The sequence below is a fragment of the Siphateles boraxobius genome, unplaced genomic scaffold (assembly GCF_051911475.1).
Source record: "Siphateles boraxobius isolate OS27281-9 unplaced genomic scaffold, OSU_SipBor_1 136, whole genome shotgun sequence".
In the NCBI taxonomy this organism is placed as follows: Eukaryota; Metazoa; Chordata; class Actinopteri; order Cypriniformes; family Leuciscidae; genus Siphateles; species Siphateles boraxobius.
The window spans coordinates 467,501-485,707 of NW_027508740.1; the positions used below are offsets into that span (position 1 = coordinate 467,501).

General features: G+C 48.7%; 1 protein-coding gene across 1 annotated transcript in view; it reads right to left on the minus strand.

Annotated features, from left to right (window-relative positions):
* atad3 (ATPase family AAA domain containing 3) overlaps positions 1-18,207 on the minus strand; it is a 38,128-nt gene that overhangs the window by 9,281 nt on the left and 10,640 nt on the right. Inside the window, exons 3-13 of the mRNA XM_077229873.1 lie at positions 13,109-13,210; positions 12,877-12,936; positions 12,512-12,581; positions 12,266-12,431; positions 7,032-7,101; positions 5,745-5,900; positions 5,416-5,472; positions 5,210-5,335; positions 4,939-5,063; positions 4,282-4,333; positions 3,491-3,561 (exon numbers count right to left, since the gene is read on the minus strand). Of these exons, the coding sequence (XP_077085988.1) occupies positions 3,491-3,561; positions 4,282-4,333; positions 4,939-5,063; positions 5,210-5,335; positions 5,416-5,472; positions 5,745-5,900; positions 7,032-7,101; positions 12,266-12,431; positions 12,512-12,581; positions 12,877-12,936; positions 13,109-13,210 (1,055 nt within the window). The remainder of the gene's footprint in view (positions 1-3,490; positions 3,562-4,281; positions 4,334-4,938; positions 5,064-5,209; positions 5,336-5,415; positions 5,473-5,744; positions 5,901-7,031; positions 7,102-12,265; positions 12,432-12,511; positions 12,582-12,876; positions 12,937-13,108; positions 13,211-18,207) is intronic.

Consider the following 18,207-nt stretch of genomic DNA (forward strand, 5'->3'; position numbering starts at 1 on the left):
TGTCAGAGAGACAGACGGGCGAGTGTGTCAGAGAGACAGACGGGCGAGTGTGTCAGAGAGACAGACGGGCGAGTGTGTCAGAGAGACAGACGGGCGAGTGTGTCAGAGAGACAGACGGGCGAGTGTGTCAGAACAGACGGGCGAGTGTGTCAGAGACAGACGGGCGAGTGTGTCAGAGAGACAGATGGGCGAGTGACTCAGAGAGACAGACGGGCGAGTGTCAGAGTGACAGACGGGCGAGTGTGTCAGAGAGACAGACGGGCGAGTGTGTCAGAGAGACAGACGGGCGAGTGAGTCAGAGAGACAGACGGGCGAGTGAGTCAGAGAGACAGAAGGGCGAGTGTGTCAGAGAGACAGACGGGCGAGTGTGTCAGAGAGACAGATGGGCGAGTGACTCAGAGAGACAGACGGGCGAGTGTGTCAGAGAGACAGACGGGCGAGTGAGTCAGAGAGACAGACGGGCGAGTGTGTCAGAGAGACAGACGGGCGAGTGTGTCAGAGAGACAGATGGGCGAGTGACTCAGAGAGACAGATGGGCGAGTGAGTCAGAGAGACAGACGGGCGAGTGAGTCAGAGAGACAGAAGGGCGAGTGTGTCAGAGAGACAGACGGGCGAGTGTGTCAGAGAGACAGATGGGCGAGTGACTCAGAGAGACAGACGGGCGAGTGTGTCAGAGAGACAGACGGGCGAGTGAGTCAGAGAGACAGACGGGCGAGTGTGTCAGAGAGACAGACGGGCGAGTGTGTCAGAGAGACAGATGGGCGAGTGACTCAGAGAGACAGATGGGCGAGTGACTCAGAGAGACAGACGGGCGAGTGTGTCAGAGAGACAGACGGGCGAGTGTGTCAGAGAGACAGACGGGCGAGTGAGTCAGAGAGACAGACGGGCGAGTGACTCAGAGAGACAGACGGGCGAGTGTGTCAGAGAGACAGACGGGCGAGTGAGTCAGAGAGACAGACGGGCGAGTGTGTCAGAGACAGACGGGCGAGTGTGTCAGAGAGAGAGACGGGCAAGTGACTCAGAGAGACAGACGGGCGAGTGACTAAGAGAGACAGACGGGCGAGTGACTAAGAGAGACAGACGGGCGAGTGTGTCAGAGAGACAGACGGCCGTCTGACTCAGAGAGACAGACGGGCGAGTGTGTCAGAGAGACAGACGGCCGTCTGACTCAGAGAGACAGACGGGCGAGTGACTCAGAGAGACAGACGGGCGAGTGAGTCAGAGAGACAGACGGGCGAGTGTGTCAGAGAGACAGACGGGCGAGTGTGTCAGAGAGACAGACGGGCGAGTGACTCAGAGAGACAGACGGGCGAGTGTGTCAGAGAGACAGACGGGCGAGTGTGTCAGAGAGACAGACGGGCGAGTGTGTCAGAGAGACAGACGGGCGAGTGTGTCAGAGAGACAGACGGGCGAGTGTGTCAGAGACAGACGGGCGAGTGACTCAGAGAGACAGACGGGCGAGTGTGTCAGAGAGACAGACGGGCGAGTGAGTCAGAGAGACAGACGGGCGAGTGTGTCAGAGAGACAGACGGGCGAGTGAGTCAGAGAGACAGACGGGCGAGTGTGTCAGAGACAGACGGGCGAGTGTGTCAGAGAGAGAGACGGGCGAGTGACTCAGAGAGACAGACGGGCGAGTGTGTCAGAGAGACAGACGGGCGAGTGTGTCAGAGAGACAGACGGGCGAGTGTGTCAGAGAGACAGACGGGCGAGTGTGTCAGAGAGACAGACGGGCGAGTGTGTCAGAGAGACAGACGGGCGAGTGTGTCAGAACAGACGGGCGAGTGTGTCAGAGACAGACGGGCGAGTGTGTCAGAGAGACAGATGGGCGAGTGACTCAGAGAGACAGACGGGCGAGTGTCAGAGTGACAGACGGGCGTGTGTGTCAGAGAGACAGACGGGCGAGTGTGTCAGAGAGACAGACGGGCGAGTGAGTCAGAGAGACAGACGGGCGAGTGAGTCAGAGAGACAGAAGGGCGAGTGTGTCAGAGAGACAGACGGGCGAGTGTGTCAGAGAGACAGATGGGCGAGTGACTCAGAGAGACAGACGGGCGAGTGTGTCAGAGAGACAGATGGGCGAGTGAGTCAGAGAGACAGACGGGCGAGTGTGTCAGAGAGACAGACGGGCGAGTGTGTCAGAGAGACAGATGGGCGAGTGACTCAGAGAGACAGATGGGCGAGTGACTCAGAGAGACAGACGGGCGAGTGTGTCAGAGAGACAGACGGGCGAGTGTGTCAGAGAGACAGACGGGCGAGTGAGTCAGAGAGACAGACGGGCGAGTGAGTCAGAGAGACAGACGGGCGAGTGTGTCAGAGAGACAGACGGGCGAGTGAGTCAGAGAGACAGACGGGCGAGTGTGTCAGAGACAGACGGGCGAGTGTGTCAGAGAGAGAGACGGGCAAGTGACTCAGAGAGACAGACGGGCGAGTGACTAAGAGAGACAGACGGGCGAGTGACTAAGAGAGACAGACGGGCGAGTGTGTCAGAGAGACAGACGGGCGAGTGAGTCAGATAGACAGACGGGCGAGTGACATAGAGAGACAGACGGGCGAGTGTGTCAGAGAGACAGACGGGCGAGTGACTAAGAGAGACAGACGGGCGAGTGTGTCAGAGAGACAGACGGGCGAGTGTGTCAGAGAGACAGACGGGCGAGTGACTAAGAGAGACAGACGGGCGAGTGTGTCAGAGAGACAGACGGGCGAGTGAGTAAGAGAGACAGACGGGCGAGTGACTAAGAGAGACAGACGGGCGAGTGTGTCAGAGAGACAGACGGGTGAGTGACTCAGAGAGACAGACGGGCGAGTGACTCAGAGAGACAGACGGGCGAGTGACTCAGAGAGACAGACGGGCGAGTGACTCAGAGAGACAGACGGGCGAGTGACTCAGAGAGACAGACGGGCGAGTGACTCAGAGAGACAGACGGGCGAGTGTGTCAGAGAGACAGACGGGCGAGTGTGTCAGAGAGACAGACGGGCGAGTGTCAGAGAGACAGACGGGCGAGTGACTCAGAGAGACAGACGGGCGAGTGTGTCAGAGAGACAGACGGGCGAGTGTGTCAGAGACAGACGGGCGAGTGTGTCAGAGAGAGAGAGAGAGAGAGAGTGTGTCTCAGAGAGAGAGAGAGAGAGAGTGAGTGTGTCAGAGAGAGAGAGAGAGAGTGTGTCAGAGAGACAGACGGGCGAGTGACTCAGAGAGACAGACGGGCGAGTGTGTCAGAGAGAGAGAGAGAGAGAGAGTGTGTCAGAGAGAGAGAGAGAGAGAGCGAGAGAGAGTGTGTCAGAGAGAGAGAGAGAGAGTGAGTGTGTCAGAGAGAGAGAGAGAGAGTGAGTGTGTCAGAGAGAGAGAGAGAGAGTGAGTGTGTCAGAGAGAGAGAGAGAGAGTGAGTGTGTCAGAGAGAGAGAGAGAGAGTGTGTCAGAGAGAGAGAGAGAGAGTGTGTCAGAGAGACAGACGGGCGAGTGACTCAGAGAGACAGACAGTGTGTGCTCGTTTACTTGTTGCTCTGTTCTCCAGTGCGGTACAGGAATGCGTTTAGAGTCGCTCGCAGATCCTCGCTGATTTTCTCCTGAAACACAAACAAACACACACACACACACACACACACACACACACACACACACACACACACACACACACACACACACACACACACACACACACACGTCTCCTTCGGTTAATAATAATTGCTAGTGCGGTGACACACAAAAACCTACCAACATGATTTCCTTCGCGAGAGGAACAAATGACGTTTTAGTCGCAAAACATCGGTTAATGGAAACGCCGTCATTTCGCAATAGTTTTTTGTCGACATTTAGAGAGAGAAAAAAAAAACAAACCCGCACACGTTTTGTGCAAATCTGTAATGGAAACGCGCCCTTAATTATGCAGAACTTTAAGGCTTAATATAATTTAAAGTAATTAGTTATAAAAATTCACCCCCTCACAGTCGTCATGAACAGCAACATTAGCTATATAGACCAAAACCAGTTTTTGCACCAGACTGTAAACATGTGTTTTCTGCTGTAAAGTTGGGCATTTTAACATGGGGGTTTATGGGATTGAGTCTCTTCTGCAGCCGGCCTCTAGTGGCCAGTGGAGGAACTGCAGTTTAAGTCTCTTCAGTGTTGAGAGAGAGAGAGAGAGAGACAGGCTCTGCTCGGGTGATGCGCATGTAAACACACAGTGATACGCATGTACACACACACACACACACACACACACACACACACACACACACACACACACACACACACACACACACACACACACACACACAGGGACTCACAGTGGATCTCTTGCGCAGGAATGCATCGGCTTCATCCACAAACAACAGCAGCCTGAAACACACAACAATTATAATAATAATTTGTTTGTTACATTTATATAGCGCTTTTCTGGCCACTCAAAGCGTTTACATGGAAGGGGAATCAACTCAACCAATTCAACAACTAATCGTTACTGCAATTCAAAAATATTTCTATAACATTTAAAATGATTATTTCTATAAATGGCATACGATAACTTTGTAATTGTTACATATAGTAAAAAATAATAAAATGATAATATAATTATTACATTTTAAATTGCTAATTATTACAGTTATTTAATTTATATAAAATATTTAAATATGCTGACAAAAAAATGAATATCAATGTATCTTATAAAAATATTTTTCATGTTATATATGCTGATATACAGTATGTGAACTAAAAACAAAATATCAATATAGTACATTTGTAAAAGAATAATTGTAATTATACCAAAAATTATTATTTTACACATACTGTACATATGTATTATTCTAATTCCTTTTTTATTACATATAAAAATACCGAGTGAAATAATAACTATATAATAAAAAGAAATGAGAATAATACATATGTTTACACATTGCTCATTTCACACATCTAATATTCGTGTGTTGAGATGTGTGTCAGCTGACCCGCGGCGGCTGGTTCCGGCCCAGTCGAACACCTTGTGCATCGCCGTCACTCCGTCACGACCCATCGGGGCCACGTCCCCCCCCGTCATGATGGCGTAATCCATCCCAGAATGCATCGCCAGCTTCTGCTCACAGCCAATCAAGTGGTTACTAGGGCAACTTCTAGGGTGTTGTGGCTGGTTGTTATGTGGTTACTAGGGCAATTACTAGACGGTGCGCTGACTTGACGACGGCACAAACACGTGTGTGTGTGTGTGTGTGTGTGCGTTACCTTAGCGAAGAGCGTCTTCCCGGTCCCCGGCGGGCCGTACATGAGGATGTTGCGGTACAGGCCGCGGTTCTGCCGCGTGTTCCTGGTGGCGATGGCGATGTCACGCACACGCTCCTCCAGAGACGGCTGCAGAGACAGGAAGTGACATGCATTTCTCACCGCGTACATGCTCGCTAACAGGAAGTGAACGATGCGCAAACACTCACGCTTAGCACGACTCCCTCCAGCGCGTCCTGCGCTTTACTCTTCAAACGCTTCGCCATCTGAAACACACAGGCCATGGGTGTTTAGGGTGTGTGTGAGCGTTCAGTGTGTGAGTATGCGTGTGTTCAGTGTGTGTGTATTTGTTTTCAGTGCATGTGTGTTATTAGTGTGTGTTCAGGGTTTGTGTGTGTGTTTTCAGAGTGTATGTGAGTGTGTGAGTGTGTTCGTTCAGTGTGTTCGTTCAGTGTGTGTGTGTGTGTGTGTGTTTTTAATCAGCACCGCCTTCCTGTCTGCGCAGGAAGTGCTCATCCCACATACATGTCAGTCGTACCTTGATGGGGTGTTTGAGGGCTTCCGCCACCGTGATCCGAGAGGTTTCCCGGACTAGCGAAGGTTTTCCTAGCCTAGCCTCAATGTAGCGTCCCGCCACAGCCGTCGCGTTACGTGCTGAGTAAACGCCCACCGCTAGCAGCGTCAGTCCTGCCACCTACAGGAGAAGAGGAGCGTGAGACACGAGCGACACCGTCTGAGACGTGCTAGCGCTTACAGACGCCAGAGATGTGCTAGCGCTTACAGACACCGGAGATGAGCTAGCACTTACAGACACCAGAGATGTGCTAGCGCTTACAGACACCAGAGATGTGCTAGCTCTTACAGACACCAGAGATGTGCTAGCGCTTACAGACACCAGAGATGTGCTAGCTCTTACAGACGCCAGAGATGTGCTAGCGCTTCAGACACCGGAGATGTGCTAGTGCTTACAGACGCCAGAGATGTGCTAGCGCTTCAGACACCAGAGATGTGCTAGTGCTTACAGACGCCAGAGATGTGCTAGTGCTTACAGACGCCAGAGATGTGCTAGCGCTTACAGACGCAGGAGATGTGCTAGCGCTTCAGACACCGGAGATGTGCTAGTGCTTACAGACACCGGAGATGTGCTAGTGCTTACAGACGCCAGAGATGTGCTAGCGCTTACAGACACCGGAGATGTGCTAGCACTTACAGACACCAGAGATGTGCTAGTGCTTACAGACGCCAGAGATGTGCTAGCGCTTACAGACGCAGGAGATGTGCTAGCGCTTCAGACACCGGAGATGTGCTAGCGCTTACAGACGCAGGAGATGTGCTAGCGCTTCAGACACCGGAGATGTGCTAGTGCTTACAGACGCCAGAGATGTGCTAGCGCTTACAGACACCGGAGATGTGCTAGCACTTACAGACACCAGAGATGTGCTAGTGCTTACAGACGCCAGAGATGTGCTAGCGCTTACAGACGCAGGAGATGTGCTAGCGCTTCAGACACCGGAGATGTGCTAGTGCTTACAGACGCCAGAGATATGCTAGCGCTTACAGACGCAGGAGATGTGCTAGCGCTTCAGACACCGGAGATGTGCTAGTGCTTACAGACGCCAGAGATATGCTAGCGCTTACAGACGCAGGAGATGTGCTAGCGCTTCAGACACCGGAGATGTGCTAGTGCTTACAGACACCAGAGATATGCTAGCGCTTACAGATGCCGGAGATGTGCTAGCGCTTACAGACGCCGGAGATGTGCTAGCTCTTACAGACGCCAGAGATGTGCTAGCGCTTCAGACGCCGGAGATGTGCTAGTGCTTACCGTAGCCGTGACTTTATCCCAGTCGGATACGAATGTGCGGAAACCTTCCCCGAATACAGCGCCCGCCGTCCTGAAGCACACAAACACAACAAGCATAATGAAACCAGCGGTCATGTGACCATTAGCATCTGATCATATAGACATATATAGTTATTATTTTAAAGTAAATGTAATAATGAGCAGTTACACTCTAAAAAATCTTGGTTTATTTTTTCTACCCAAATCTTGGGTTGAGCCTTTTGGGACATTTTTTTGGCTCACTATTTCAGTGTTTAGGTAGTTTTGTGTTACCCAGATCCTGGGTCAGACGTAACAACCCAATGTTTGGGTAGTTTATGCTACTCAAATCCTGAGTTAGGCGTAACAACCCAGTGTTGGGTAGTTTTTTGTCTTACAAAGACTCCGGGTCAGATGTAACAACACAGTGTTTGGGTAGTTTTGTGCGTTACCCGGCACCTTGGTCAGACATAGCAACCCAATGTTTGGGTAGTTTTGTGTTACACAGATTCTGGGTCAAGCGTAACGAAGGAAACGCCTGATGTCTTGCATAAAATGATTCTGTTAAAAAAAATACAGAATATAAATATGTATTATGTTAATATGTTGTCAGCGCTGTACACTGGATGGGTTATAGAGTCACGGGTTATTTCTGCAGCGAGTGAAACGCGACACGCTCACGAGATCCAGCGTTACAGTGGAAACGGGAATTACTTCTAACAGTTTCTTTTTTCTTTACTATTTGTATTGATGATTTTTCAAGCATACAACATTTAGAAAGACAGGGGTAAAAGAAAGAAAGAAAAAAGAAGTAAACAATAGAACGGGGTAAACGTATGAGTAATGATTCACATACAGTCGTTGGTTGTTCACATTACAGTAATCCATTTCTTCCAGTATTTTAGAAAGTCCTTTTTAAGTCTCTAAATAAAAGTGAATTCTTCCATATTATACATTTCTTTAACAGTTTCTACCCATCCTCCCAGTAAGGAGATGTGCGGCTCACACCAGTGCCTCCTCACTCTTCTTACACGCTACACTTTACATGAACTAGACACACACATCTCCTCTCAACACGGAGTGTGTGGTTTCTCCACCATACAATGTTTTGAAATTTCTTGGTATTTTATATCGCAAAATCTTTTCGATCTCCATCAAAACCCTGTTCCAGAACACATGAGATGGTCACATGTCCTCCAGCATAACTGTAGATACTCGTTTACTTTTAATTGTGTGGTAATGAAATAACGTACTAGATTTCTCCAAACTCTTTCCATCTCTGAGAATAGGGAACTGTATGTTGTGTCTTCATTAGGAATCTCTTCCACTAATTCTCTTTCCCATTTCTGCTTAATAAAGCTAGATGTGTTTTTTCTATTCTCCATCATCACCCCAACCCTAACCCGACACTAACCCGACCCTAACCCGACCCCAACCAAACCCCAACCAAACCCTAACCCGACCCTAACCCTAACCCGACCCTAACCCGACCCCAACCAAACCCCAACCAAACCCTAACCAAACCCTAACCCGACCCTAACCCGACCCTAACCCGACCCTAACCCGACCCTAACCCGACCCCAACCAAACCCCAACCAAACCCTAACCAAACCCTAACCCGACCCCAACCAAACCCTAACCAAACCCTAACCCGACCCTAACCCGACCCTAACCCGACCCTAACCCGACCCTAACCCGACCCTAACCCGACCCCAACCAAACCCCAACCAAACCCTAACCAAACCCTAACCCGACCCTAACCAAACCCTAACCCGATATTCTTCGTATAGGAATCAACTATAGACTCTACCAGTGTCTTAGGCTCCGTACTACACATTATTTTAAACTCCCTCTCAAAATAGTCCCGTATTTGTAAATACAGATCATAATTTTCTTTTAATTCAGCAAAACTTTTAAATTTTCCTTGTGCAGTGAAACCTTTAGTTATCATTAGCCCTGGTTTAAAATGATAATCAAACGTCACTCATCTAAAGCATGTTATCAGATCTCTTAGGTTAAACTACCCAACTAGCGTACACATATCTCAAGTGTAGGAACTGATATTAGATCTAGATTCTTTTTTAATCCAATTATTTTTCTAAAAGGGAGTGTACAGGTGAACTGTGGTGTGCGAGTTCTAGATCTCTGATGTGCGAGTTCTAGATCTCTGATGTGCGAGTTCTAGATCTCTGATGTGCGAGTTCTAGATCTCTGATGTGCGAGTTCTAGATCTCTGATGTGCGAGTTCTAGATCTCTGATGTGCGAGTTCTAGATCTCTGATGTGCGAGTTCTAGATCTCTGATGTGCGAGTTCTAGATCTCTGATGTGCGAGTTCTAGATCTGATGTGCGAGTTCTAGATCTGATGTGCGAGTTCTAGATCTCTGATGTGCGAGTTCTAGATCTCGATGTGCGAGTTCTAGATCTAGATGTGCGAGTTCTAGATCTCGATGTGAGAGTTCTAGATCTAGATGTGCGAGTTCTAGATCTAGATGTGAGAGTTCTAGATCTCGATGTGCGAGTTCTAGATCTCTGATGTGCGAGTTCTAGATCTGATGTGAGAGTTCTAGATCTGATGTGAGAGTTCTAGATCTGATGTGAGAGTTCTAGATCTGATGTGCGAGTTCTAGATCTCGATGTAAGAGTTCTAGATCTCGATGTGAGAGTTCTAGATCTAGATGTGAGAGTTCTAGATCTCGATGTGCGAGTTCTAGATCTGATGTGAGAGTTCTAGATCTGATGTGCGAGTTCTAGATCTAGATGTGAGAGTTCTAGATCTCGATGTGAGAGTTCTAGATCTGATGTGAGAGTTCTAGATCTAGATGTGAGAGTTGTAGATTTCGATGTGAGAGTTCTAGATCTCGATGTGAGAGTTCTAGATCTCGATGTGAGAGTTCTAAATCTGATGTGAGAGTTCTAGATCTCGATGTGAGAGTTCTAGATCTCGATGTGAGAGTTCTAAATCTGATGTGAGAGTTCTAGATCTGATGTGCGAGTTCTAGATCTAGATGTGAGAGTTCTAGATCTGATGTGAGAGTTCTAGATCTCGATGTGAGAGTTCTAGATCTCGATGTGAGAGTTCTAGATATCGATGTGAGAGTTCTAGATATCGATGTGAGAGTTCTAGATATCGATGTGAGAGTTCTAGATCTGATGTGAGAGTTCTAGATCTGATGTGCGAGTTCTAGATCTAGATGTGAGAGTTCTAGATCTCGATTTGCGAGTTCTAGATCTGATGTGAGAGTTCTAGATCTGATGTGCGAGTTCTAGATCTAGATGTGAGAGTTCTAGATCTCGATTTGCGAGTTCTAGATCTCGATGTGAGAGTTCTAGATCTGATGTCAGAGTTCTAGATCTGATGTGCGAGTTCTAGATCTAGATGTGAGAGTTCTAGATCTGATGTGAGAGTTCTAGATCTAGATGTGAGAGTTCTAGATCTCGATGTGAGAGTTCTAGATCTCGATGTGAGAGTTCTAGATCTCAATGTGAGAGTTCTAGATCTCGATGTGAGAGTTCTAGATCTGATGTGCGAGTTCTAGATCTAGATGTGAGAGTTCTAGATCTGATGTGAGAGTTCTAGATCTGATGTGCGAGTTCTAGATCTAGATGTGAGAGTTCTAGATCTCGATGTGAGAGTTCTAGATCTCGATGTGAGAGTTCTAGATCTAGATGTGAGAGTTCTAGATCTAGATGTGAGAGTTCTAGATCTGATGTGAGAGTTCTAGATCTAGATGTGAGAGTTCTAGATCTCGATGTGAGAGTTCTAGATCTCGATGTGAGAGTTCTAGATCTGATGTGAGAGTTCTAGATCTGATGTGCGAGTTCTAGATCTAGATGTGAGAGTTCTAGATCTCGATTTGCGAGTTCTAGATCTGATGTGCGAGTTCTAGATCTCGATGTGTATGGTCTACACAGGCGTACACATGCTGTTATTTGTGCAGTGTGAATATACTGCAGTAGATCTGTAGGGCTAGTGCTCGGTGTTCTGCTAGCTGTAATGTTCCAGGTTTTTCCCCTCGCTGATTAATCTTGAAATCATCATTGAACTGAGTCTCAGGGATCGTTACTGGTAAAGCTGGGAAAAGATACAATAATATCGGTTTCACGACCTGTACTGGGCGAGCTGAGTAACCATCTCTCTATGTCCTTATTAATAACATTATAGAGTTGTGAATATTCTATTGTTAGAATCCCCCCAGTGCCTGATGTGCTTTGCATCCCATTTTAGGTTCTATTTTTGTCTAATTAGTTGTGATGGTGAAATATTTAAATGACAGAATCTGAGTTTGAGACATAGATAATTTCCCATAATCCTCCAGTAGGTTCAGAAGTAACGGGAGAGCAGTTTCAGGCTCTTTAGGACAATGACATCATCAGCAAACAACCCAGTTGCATGCTGGTCCTGTGCGCTCAGTGCTTCACTGCTCGGTGTGAAGAGCTCAGACAGCAGGAGAGAGAGAGGATGAAGGGTTCTAATACACTGGACTGAACTCCAAGGCCCAACGACACCATCAAATGCCTTTTCTGTGACAAAACTCAGAATTACGGCACATTCACGCTCTCTTTAATGTTCTCTATAACATGTAATGTTCTCCTAATGCCATCATGTGTTTGCCGGTTCTTAATAAACCCAGTTTGATCCTCATCAACTAGCTCAGGTAGAAAGTTTCACACCTTTAACAGATAATCGAGGTGAACAGTTTATAGTCCACATTCAGAACAGAGATCGGTCTATACGAATCGCAATGTTCTTTATTTTACGGGATTGTTCTGCGGCCGGCATGATGGGGGATTACTGGAACTTTTCCTCCTTGCATAACTCAGGTTTTTAATCAGAATACGAGTTTAGCATTTGAATTTCAGAGGATAAACCTGACTATCGGGAGCTACTGATCACATGACCACTCAACCGGGAGAAACCGCTTCATTTTTTACTTCTAATATTTGTTAAACGACCTTAAATGTAGGCAATATGTATTCAAAATTATATAAAATATAGTATACTGTAAAATAAGATTAAAAATAAATGAATTATGCAAGCCGGTGGTTATATCGAGAATTTAAAAAGGTTTAGACAATTTAAGTTAATCCGTAGACATTCATTCATGTATGAATTGAAATAATAAAAAACAGCCAGTGCTACAGTAAAAATGCTCGGTAAAATGAGCCCAACTTGTGACCGGTCCAATATTTACCCAGCGCTTGGGTTGTTTGAGCTCAGTGTTGTTAAGAGTGTACCGTATGGACTCGAGGACGGTCTGCCGGTGCTCGGCTGCCTTCAGGCGTATCTGCTCGCGGATGATGTCAGCGTTCTCCCGCTCCACACGCGCGCGCGCTTTAGACTCCGCCTCCACACGCAACATCTCGTTCTTGTGCCGCAGGTCCATCTCGTGCTCGATGGTGGCTGCAGGAACACACACACACGTTTAGGTTATGGAGACACGCTGACGACTTCAGAAGAACACGAATGATTGTGTGACGCACCTCTCCTCATGGCTTCCTGTTTCTGCACTGACTCTTCCTGTTTGCGCAGGTTCTCATCGTTCAGGATTTGCTGTGGAAGAACACAACGAGCTGTAAGAATCACATTCAATTCAATTCACATTTATTTCTATACGTTTTTCATGATACACATCTTTTCAAAGCAGCTTTACAGAAAGTGCATGACTCCGAATTACAATTTAGAGTGTATTTCAGTACATATACAAAATCACAGTTAGCGAAAAAGGTATTAATTTAAACAACGTAATAATTGTGAGGATCAAGAGTGTGAGTGAATCTGTGGACAGACACACACACACACACACACACACACACACACACACACACACACACACACACACACACACCTGCTGTCGGAGCTGGTCATCGTACCGCTGCCTCGCCAGTTTATCCTGATACTGAGCTCTCTGTGGATGAACACATCATCATCACATTTTCATCATCACATCTTCATCATCATCATCATCATCATCATCACATCATCATCATCACATCTTCATCATCAGATCTTCATCATCACATCATCATCATCACATCATCATCATCATCATCATTACTGTGATCAGTGTGAAGTCTCACCGCCTGGTGTTGTTTGGTCTCCTCGTTCAGAGTCTTCCTGCGCTCTTCTCCCTGGATGCGGATCTGCTCGCCCTTCAGCTGCTCCAGCGCCGCCTCGTACTCCTGAAAATCATCAACAACCAAACAGTGTAGATCAACCATCAGACAGCATGCATCACTCCGATAACTATAACTATAACCATAACTGAATAAGTGTCCGTACCAGCGGAAAATAACTAACGATAACTATATTAGTGTCCATTTTTTATTGTGTTTCTTCAAATGTCTACCTCAAGACAGCATTACTGTTTATCAAAGTAAAAAAAGAGGGGGGAAATGTTTGAGTTGATAGTCTGTTTCTGCAACTGGTTGAGATTGTTCAGATAAGAAATTGAGTTAACAAAAAGGAAAAGGTTATCTCAAGCTGATGTTTAAAAAAAAAATCTTAAACTGAGCACTTTATTTTGTTCTTTCTTTATATATAAATGCTGCTCATACTAGGGTTTGTCATATTTTATTATTTTGTAATGTTCGTTCGTTATTTGCATCTGTGGATTTGTTAGAAAGGAGAAGACAATCTGTAATTTGATTTGAATAAGTCATTTATAGTTGTCAAACTAAGAAATGTTTGATATTGTACTTTTCTCATAAAAAATATATTTTTTACAGCTGACAGGAATGAACGAAGGCAGCTCGGTCATTGGCTGTGCTGCGGCAACTTGCTCGAACCAATGACGGGGCGACTCTGAATGCGCGACCAATGAGCGCGCTTCGCGCCCGCGCGCGTCAGAGCCCGCCAAGATGGGCGTGGCCAAGAGCTATATATTGGGCGCCCCGTCATGAGAGTTCTTTAGGTTAAAACGACTGAAGCGAACTAACCAAGCACGGCAGCTTACGCAATACTCGTTCCCTCCTCTCAGGGAACCGAGGTTACGTTAGTAACCGAGTCGTTCCCTTTCGAGAGGTCTCTCCTATTGCGTAAGTAGCTTATGCTATGGGAACACCATGCAAAACGCCGTGCGTGCTGAACTTCGCCTTATGATAGCCAGAGGCAGGTGCCTGAGCTAAAAAAGCAAAGTTATCATCCAACTAGCCGGCAGAGGCGAGCTTTATATGTGGGAAAGAATACAGAGCGGCTAGAAGGCGCTCAGTGTGACACAAGCACATACATAATCTAGATACGAACTCGTAGTTCAACTAGCATCATGCTGATAGTACATTGGAATGCAGTGTCGGGACCTGTAGGTTGTAGAACCTGATAAATGTGGACGGTGAGGCCCAGCCTGCCGCCGCACAAATATCCTCGATCGGTATCCCGCTCGACCATGCCCAGGAAGAAGCCACACTCCTGGTGGAGTGTGCTTTGACTCCCCAGGGGCATTGAAGTCCCTTAGCTTCATAAGCCAGCGCTATAGCTTCAACTATCCAGTGAGAGATTCTCTGCTTTGAAACGGCGGAACCTTTCGTACGGCCGCCAAAGCATACAAACAGTTGTTCTGTCTGTCTGAATAGGGCAGAACGCTCCAAATACACTCTGAGAGCCCTAACGGGGCAGAGTAGATTAGCGTCGTGCTCGTCTGCTGGGGACGATAGCGCAGTTAGGGAGATAACCTGTGCTCTGAAGGGAGTGGTGAGCACTTTAGGAATATACCCATGTTTCGGTCTAAGGACGACCCTGCAGTCGTTAGGTCCGAATTCTAGGCAGTCAGCGCTTGTCGAAAGCGCGTGCAGGTCGCCCACTCTCTTGACCGAGGCGAGTGCCAGCAAGAGCGCAGTCTTGAGCGAGAGCTGTTTAAGGTGCACGGTTCGGAGTGGTTCGAACGGAGGCCCTTTAAGAGCGTCTAGGACAGTAGCTAGGTCCCAGATCGGCACTGAGGGGGGGCGTGAAGGGTTCATCCTGCTAGCGCCCCTTAGGAAACGAATAATTAGGTCGTTTCTTCCCAATGGACGTTCCATTACAGGGTCGTGTGATGCTGTGATGGCCGCCACATATACTTTGAGCGTGGAGGGGGCGCGGCCCGCCTCCAGAAGCCCTTGTAGAAAAGCGAGTACGTTCATAATCTCGCATGTTTCAGGGTTCAGGCCCGAGGCATTACACCAGACACTGAACACTTTCCATTTCTGGGCATATAAGCGTCTCGTGGAGGGCGCCCGCGCCTCAGCGATGGTTTTTAGTGCTCCGCTCGTGAGGTTCCTGGGAACCCGTTGAGGGGCCATGCATGAAGGGCCCACAGATCGGGGCGGGGATGAAATATCATCCCGTTGGCCTGACTGAGGAGGTCTGGCCTCAGTGGAATCGGCCGTGGTGCAGATTGCATTTGCATCAGATCTGGAAACCATGTTTGGTTCTTCCAGAGTGGGGCTATCAGCAGCACTGCGTTTTTCTCCTCTCTGACCCGACTGATGACCTGCGGTAGCATCGGGATCGGGGGAAAGGCATATAAGGGACGGCTCGGCCAGCTCTGGGCGAGCGCATCCATGCTTTTCGTGAAGAAAAGAGGGCAGTGCGCGTTTTCCTTGGAGGCGAAGAGGTCGATCTCCGCTTTGCCAAAGGTTTTCCATAACCAGTGAATCGTCAGCGGGTTGAGAGCCCATTCTCCTGGGAGAATTTTGTCTCTGGATAGCATGTCCGCCCCCTGGTTCAGGGCACCTGGCACATGCGCTGCTCTCAGCGAGCGCAAGTTGTGCTGGGACCATAAAATGAGTCTCCTGGCCATTGAATGCATGGAGCTCGACCTGAGTCCACCCTGGCGATTTATGTACGATACTACCGTCATGTTGTCCGTTCGGACCAAGACGTGTTCGTTTCTCAGCTGTGGGAGCAGGGCTCTGAGAGCCAAAGCGACCGCTTTCATTTCCAGACAGTTTATGTGTAGGCGCTTCTCCGGGTTTGACCAAAAGCCGGAGACAGGCCTGCCCTCGTAAAGGGCCCCCCAACCTATTTTGGAGGCATCTGTCGTTATCATCTTTCTCCTTGTGTTCACACCCAGACTCACGCCTGACTGGTACCAGTCGGCGGCTTTCCAGTGCGTCAGGGCTTTTATACAGCCGTGGTTCGCTCTGATTAAAAGGTGGCCCGAACGCCACGCGTGAGTAGGGACGCGGCTCTTGAGCCAGCGTTGGAGAGGGCGCATATGCAACAATCCTAGCTGGAGTACGGCCGATGCTGAGGCCATGAGACCGAGCATCCTCTGAAACCGCTTGACGGGGGCGAGCGCGCCCGCCCTGAATGATGTTGCAAGGCGCCGGATGGTGAGCGCGCGCTCTGATGAGAGACGCGCTGTCATTTGCATCGAGTCTAGAACTATTCCCAGGAAAGAAATCCTCTGGCTGGGAGATAGTATGCTTTTTGCAAAATTGATTCTTAGACCCAGGCATTCTAAATGGCTGATAATCCAAGATCTGTGTGTTATTAACTGACTCTCTGATTGTGCTAGAATCAGCCAATCGTCGAGATAATTCAGTATTCGCACTCCCCTTCGCCTTAGGGGGGAAAGTGCTGCATCCATACATTTCGTGAATGTACGGGGAGCCAGGGACAGGCCGAACGGAAGTACTGTGTACTGGTACGACTGTCCCTCGAAAGCGAATCTCAGAAACGGCCTGTGATGAGGTGCTATTGGAATGTGAAAGTAAGCATCTTTCAGATCCACTGAGAGAAACCAATCTCCTGGGCGTACTTGCGCGAGGATATGCTTGGTTGTTAACATTCTGAACGAGCGAATCATTAGTGCTTTGTTCAGGTGTCTGAGATCTAGGATGGGGCGGAGACCGCCATCCTTTTTCGGGACGAGAAAATAGCGGCTGTAAAAACCTGCCTCGCTCAGAGAGGGGGAAACAGTTTCCACAGCGCCCTTTTCTATTAGTTTGCGCACCTCGGTGCGTAGAACATGTGAGCACTCTTTTCTCACTTTCGTCTCGACCACAGTCGTAAAACGTGGTGGTCTGCGAGCGAACTGGAGCGAGTATCCGTGCTTTACTATATTCAATACCCATTTCGGCATATCTGGAATATTTTCCCATGCCGCTGCGTGTACAGATATGGGCTGAATACAGGCTAGGGGCGGGCCGCTGTGACGCAGGGACCCGGCCAGCGAATCGCCTGAGCTCATAGCTCTCAGAGGCGCGGGCGCGCGCTGAGCAGCTGAGTGAATGGGCGCGTGTGTGATTACAGCAGCGCGCGCTGTGTCTGTAAAACTCGCAGCCTGGGCTGGGGTTGTGTTTGACACTGTAAGGACAGTGTTTATAAGTGGGGGTGCATAAACAGTGGTAGGCACACGCGTCACTTTTATAATGTTTCCCGCTTTTACTGGGGATGAATTTATAACTGTGTGAACAGTGCTTGTGTGTAGTGGTGCGTACATGACCGTAGGCACGTGATCTACATTCATGGGGTGCGCAGCTTGAGCTGGGAATGAATTTGGCACTGTTTTGACAGTATCTGGGAATGCACACTTTGTGGACATGTGAACCCTTAGTGACACAGGCAGAAAAAGACTCTTTTTGTGTTTTCTGTGTGTCGCCGTAAAAACGGCGTTTGTTTGCAGGTGAGCGAGCTCTGTGACTGGCCCATTGACTGCTGTATGAACATATCCAGCCGCCTGTAAGGGGACTGGGTAATGCTTGAGCTTTTGCAGAGAGAGTGGTCCGGCTTTTGCGAGACACGCACTCTCTCTTTTCATTCTTGTGGCTAGGTCGGCTTTCGAGGCTCGGGGTTCAGCACAATCTTGGGCCGAGGACCCCGTCGCTCAGAAGGCGGCTTGCGGTTGTGAGAGCGCGAGCGGCGTCGAGCGTCAGCCTGAGGCGCGGGCTGAGAGGCGGTGGGGGCTGTTCTAGCCCGCTGCGGCTGTGGCGGTCTCTGTCTGCTCTGCGATGAGCTGGAGCGCTTGGGCAGGAAATGCCGCATAGCTCGTGAAGCATTCTGGGCCTCAGTGAAGCGTTCAGCGAAACCCTTAACCGCCGGTCCAAACAGCCCGCTGGTGGAGATAGGCGCGTCGAGAAATGGCGCCTAATCCGCGTCCTTCATCTCAGTCAGAGTCAACCACAGATGGCGCTCGAGAACAGTCAAATTAGCCATGGCACGGCCGATAGACTGGGCGGTGGCCTTCGTGGCTCGCAGG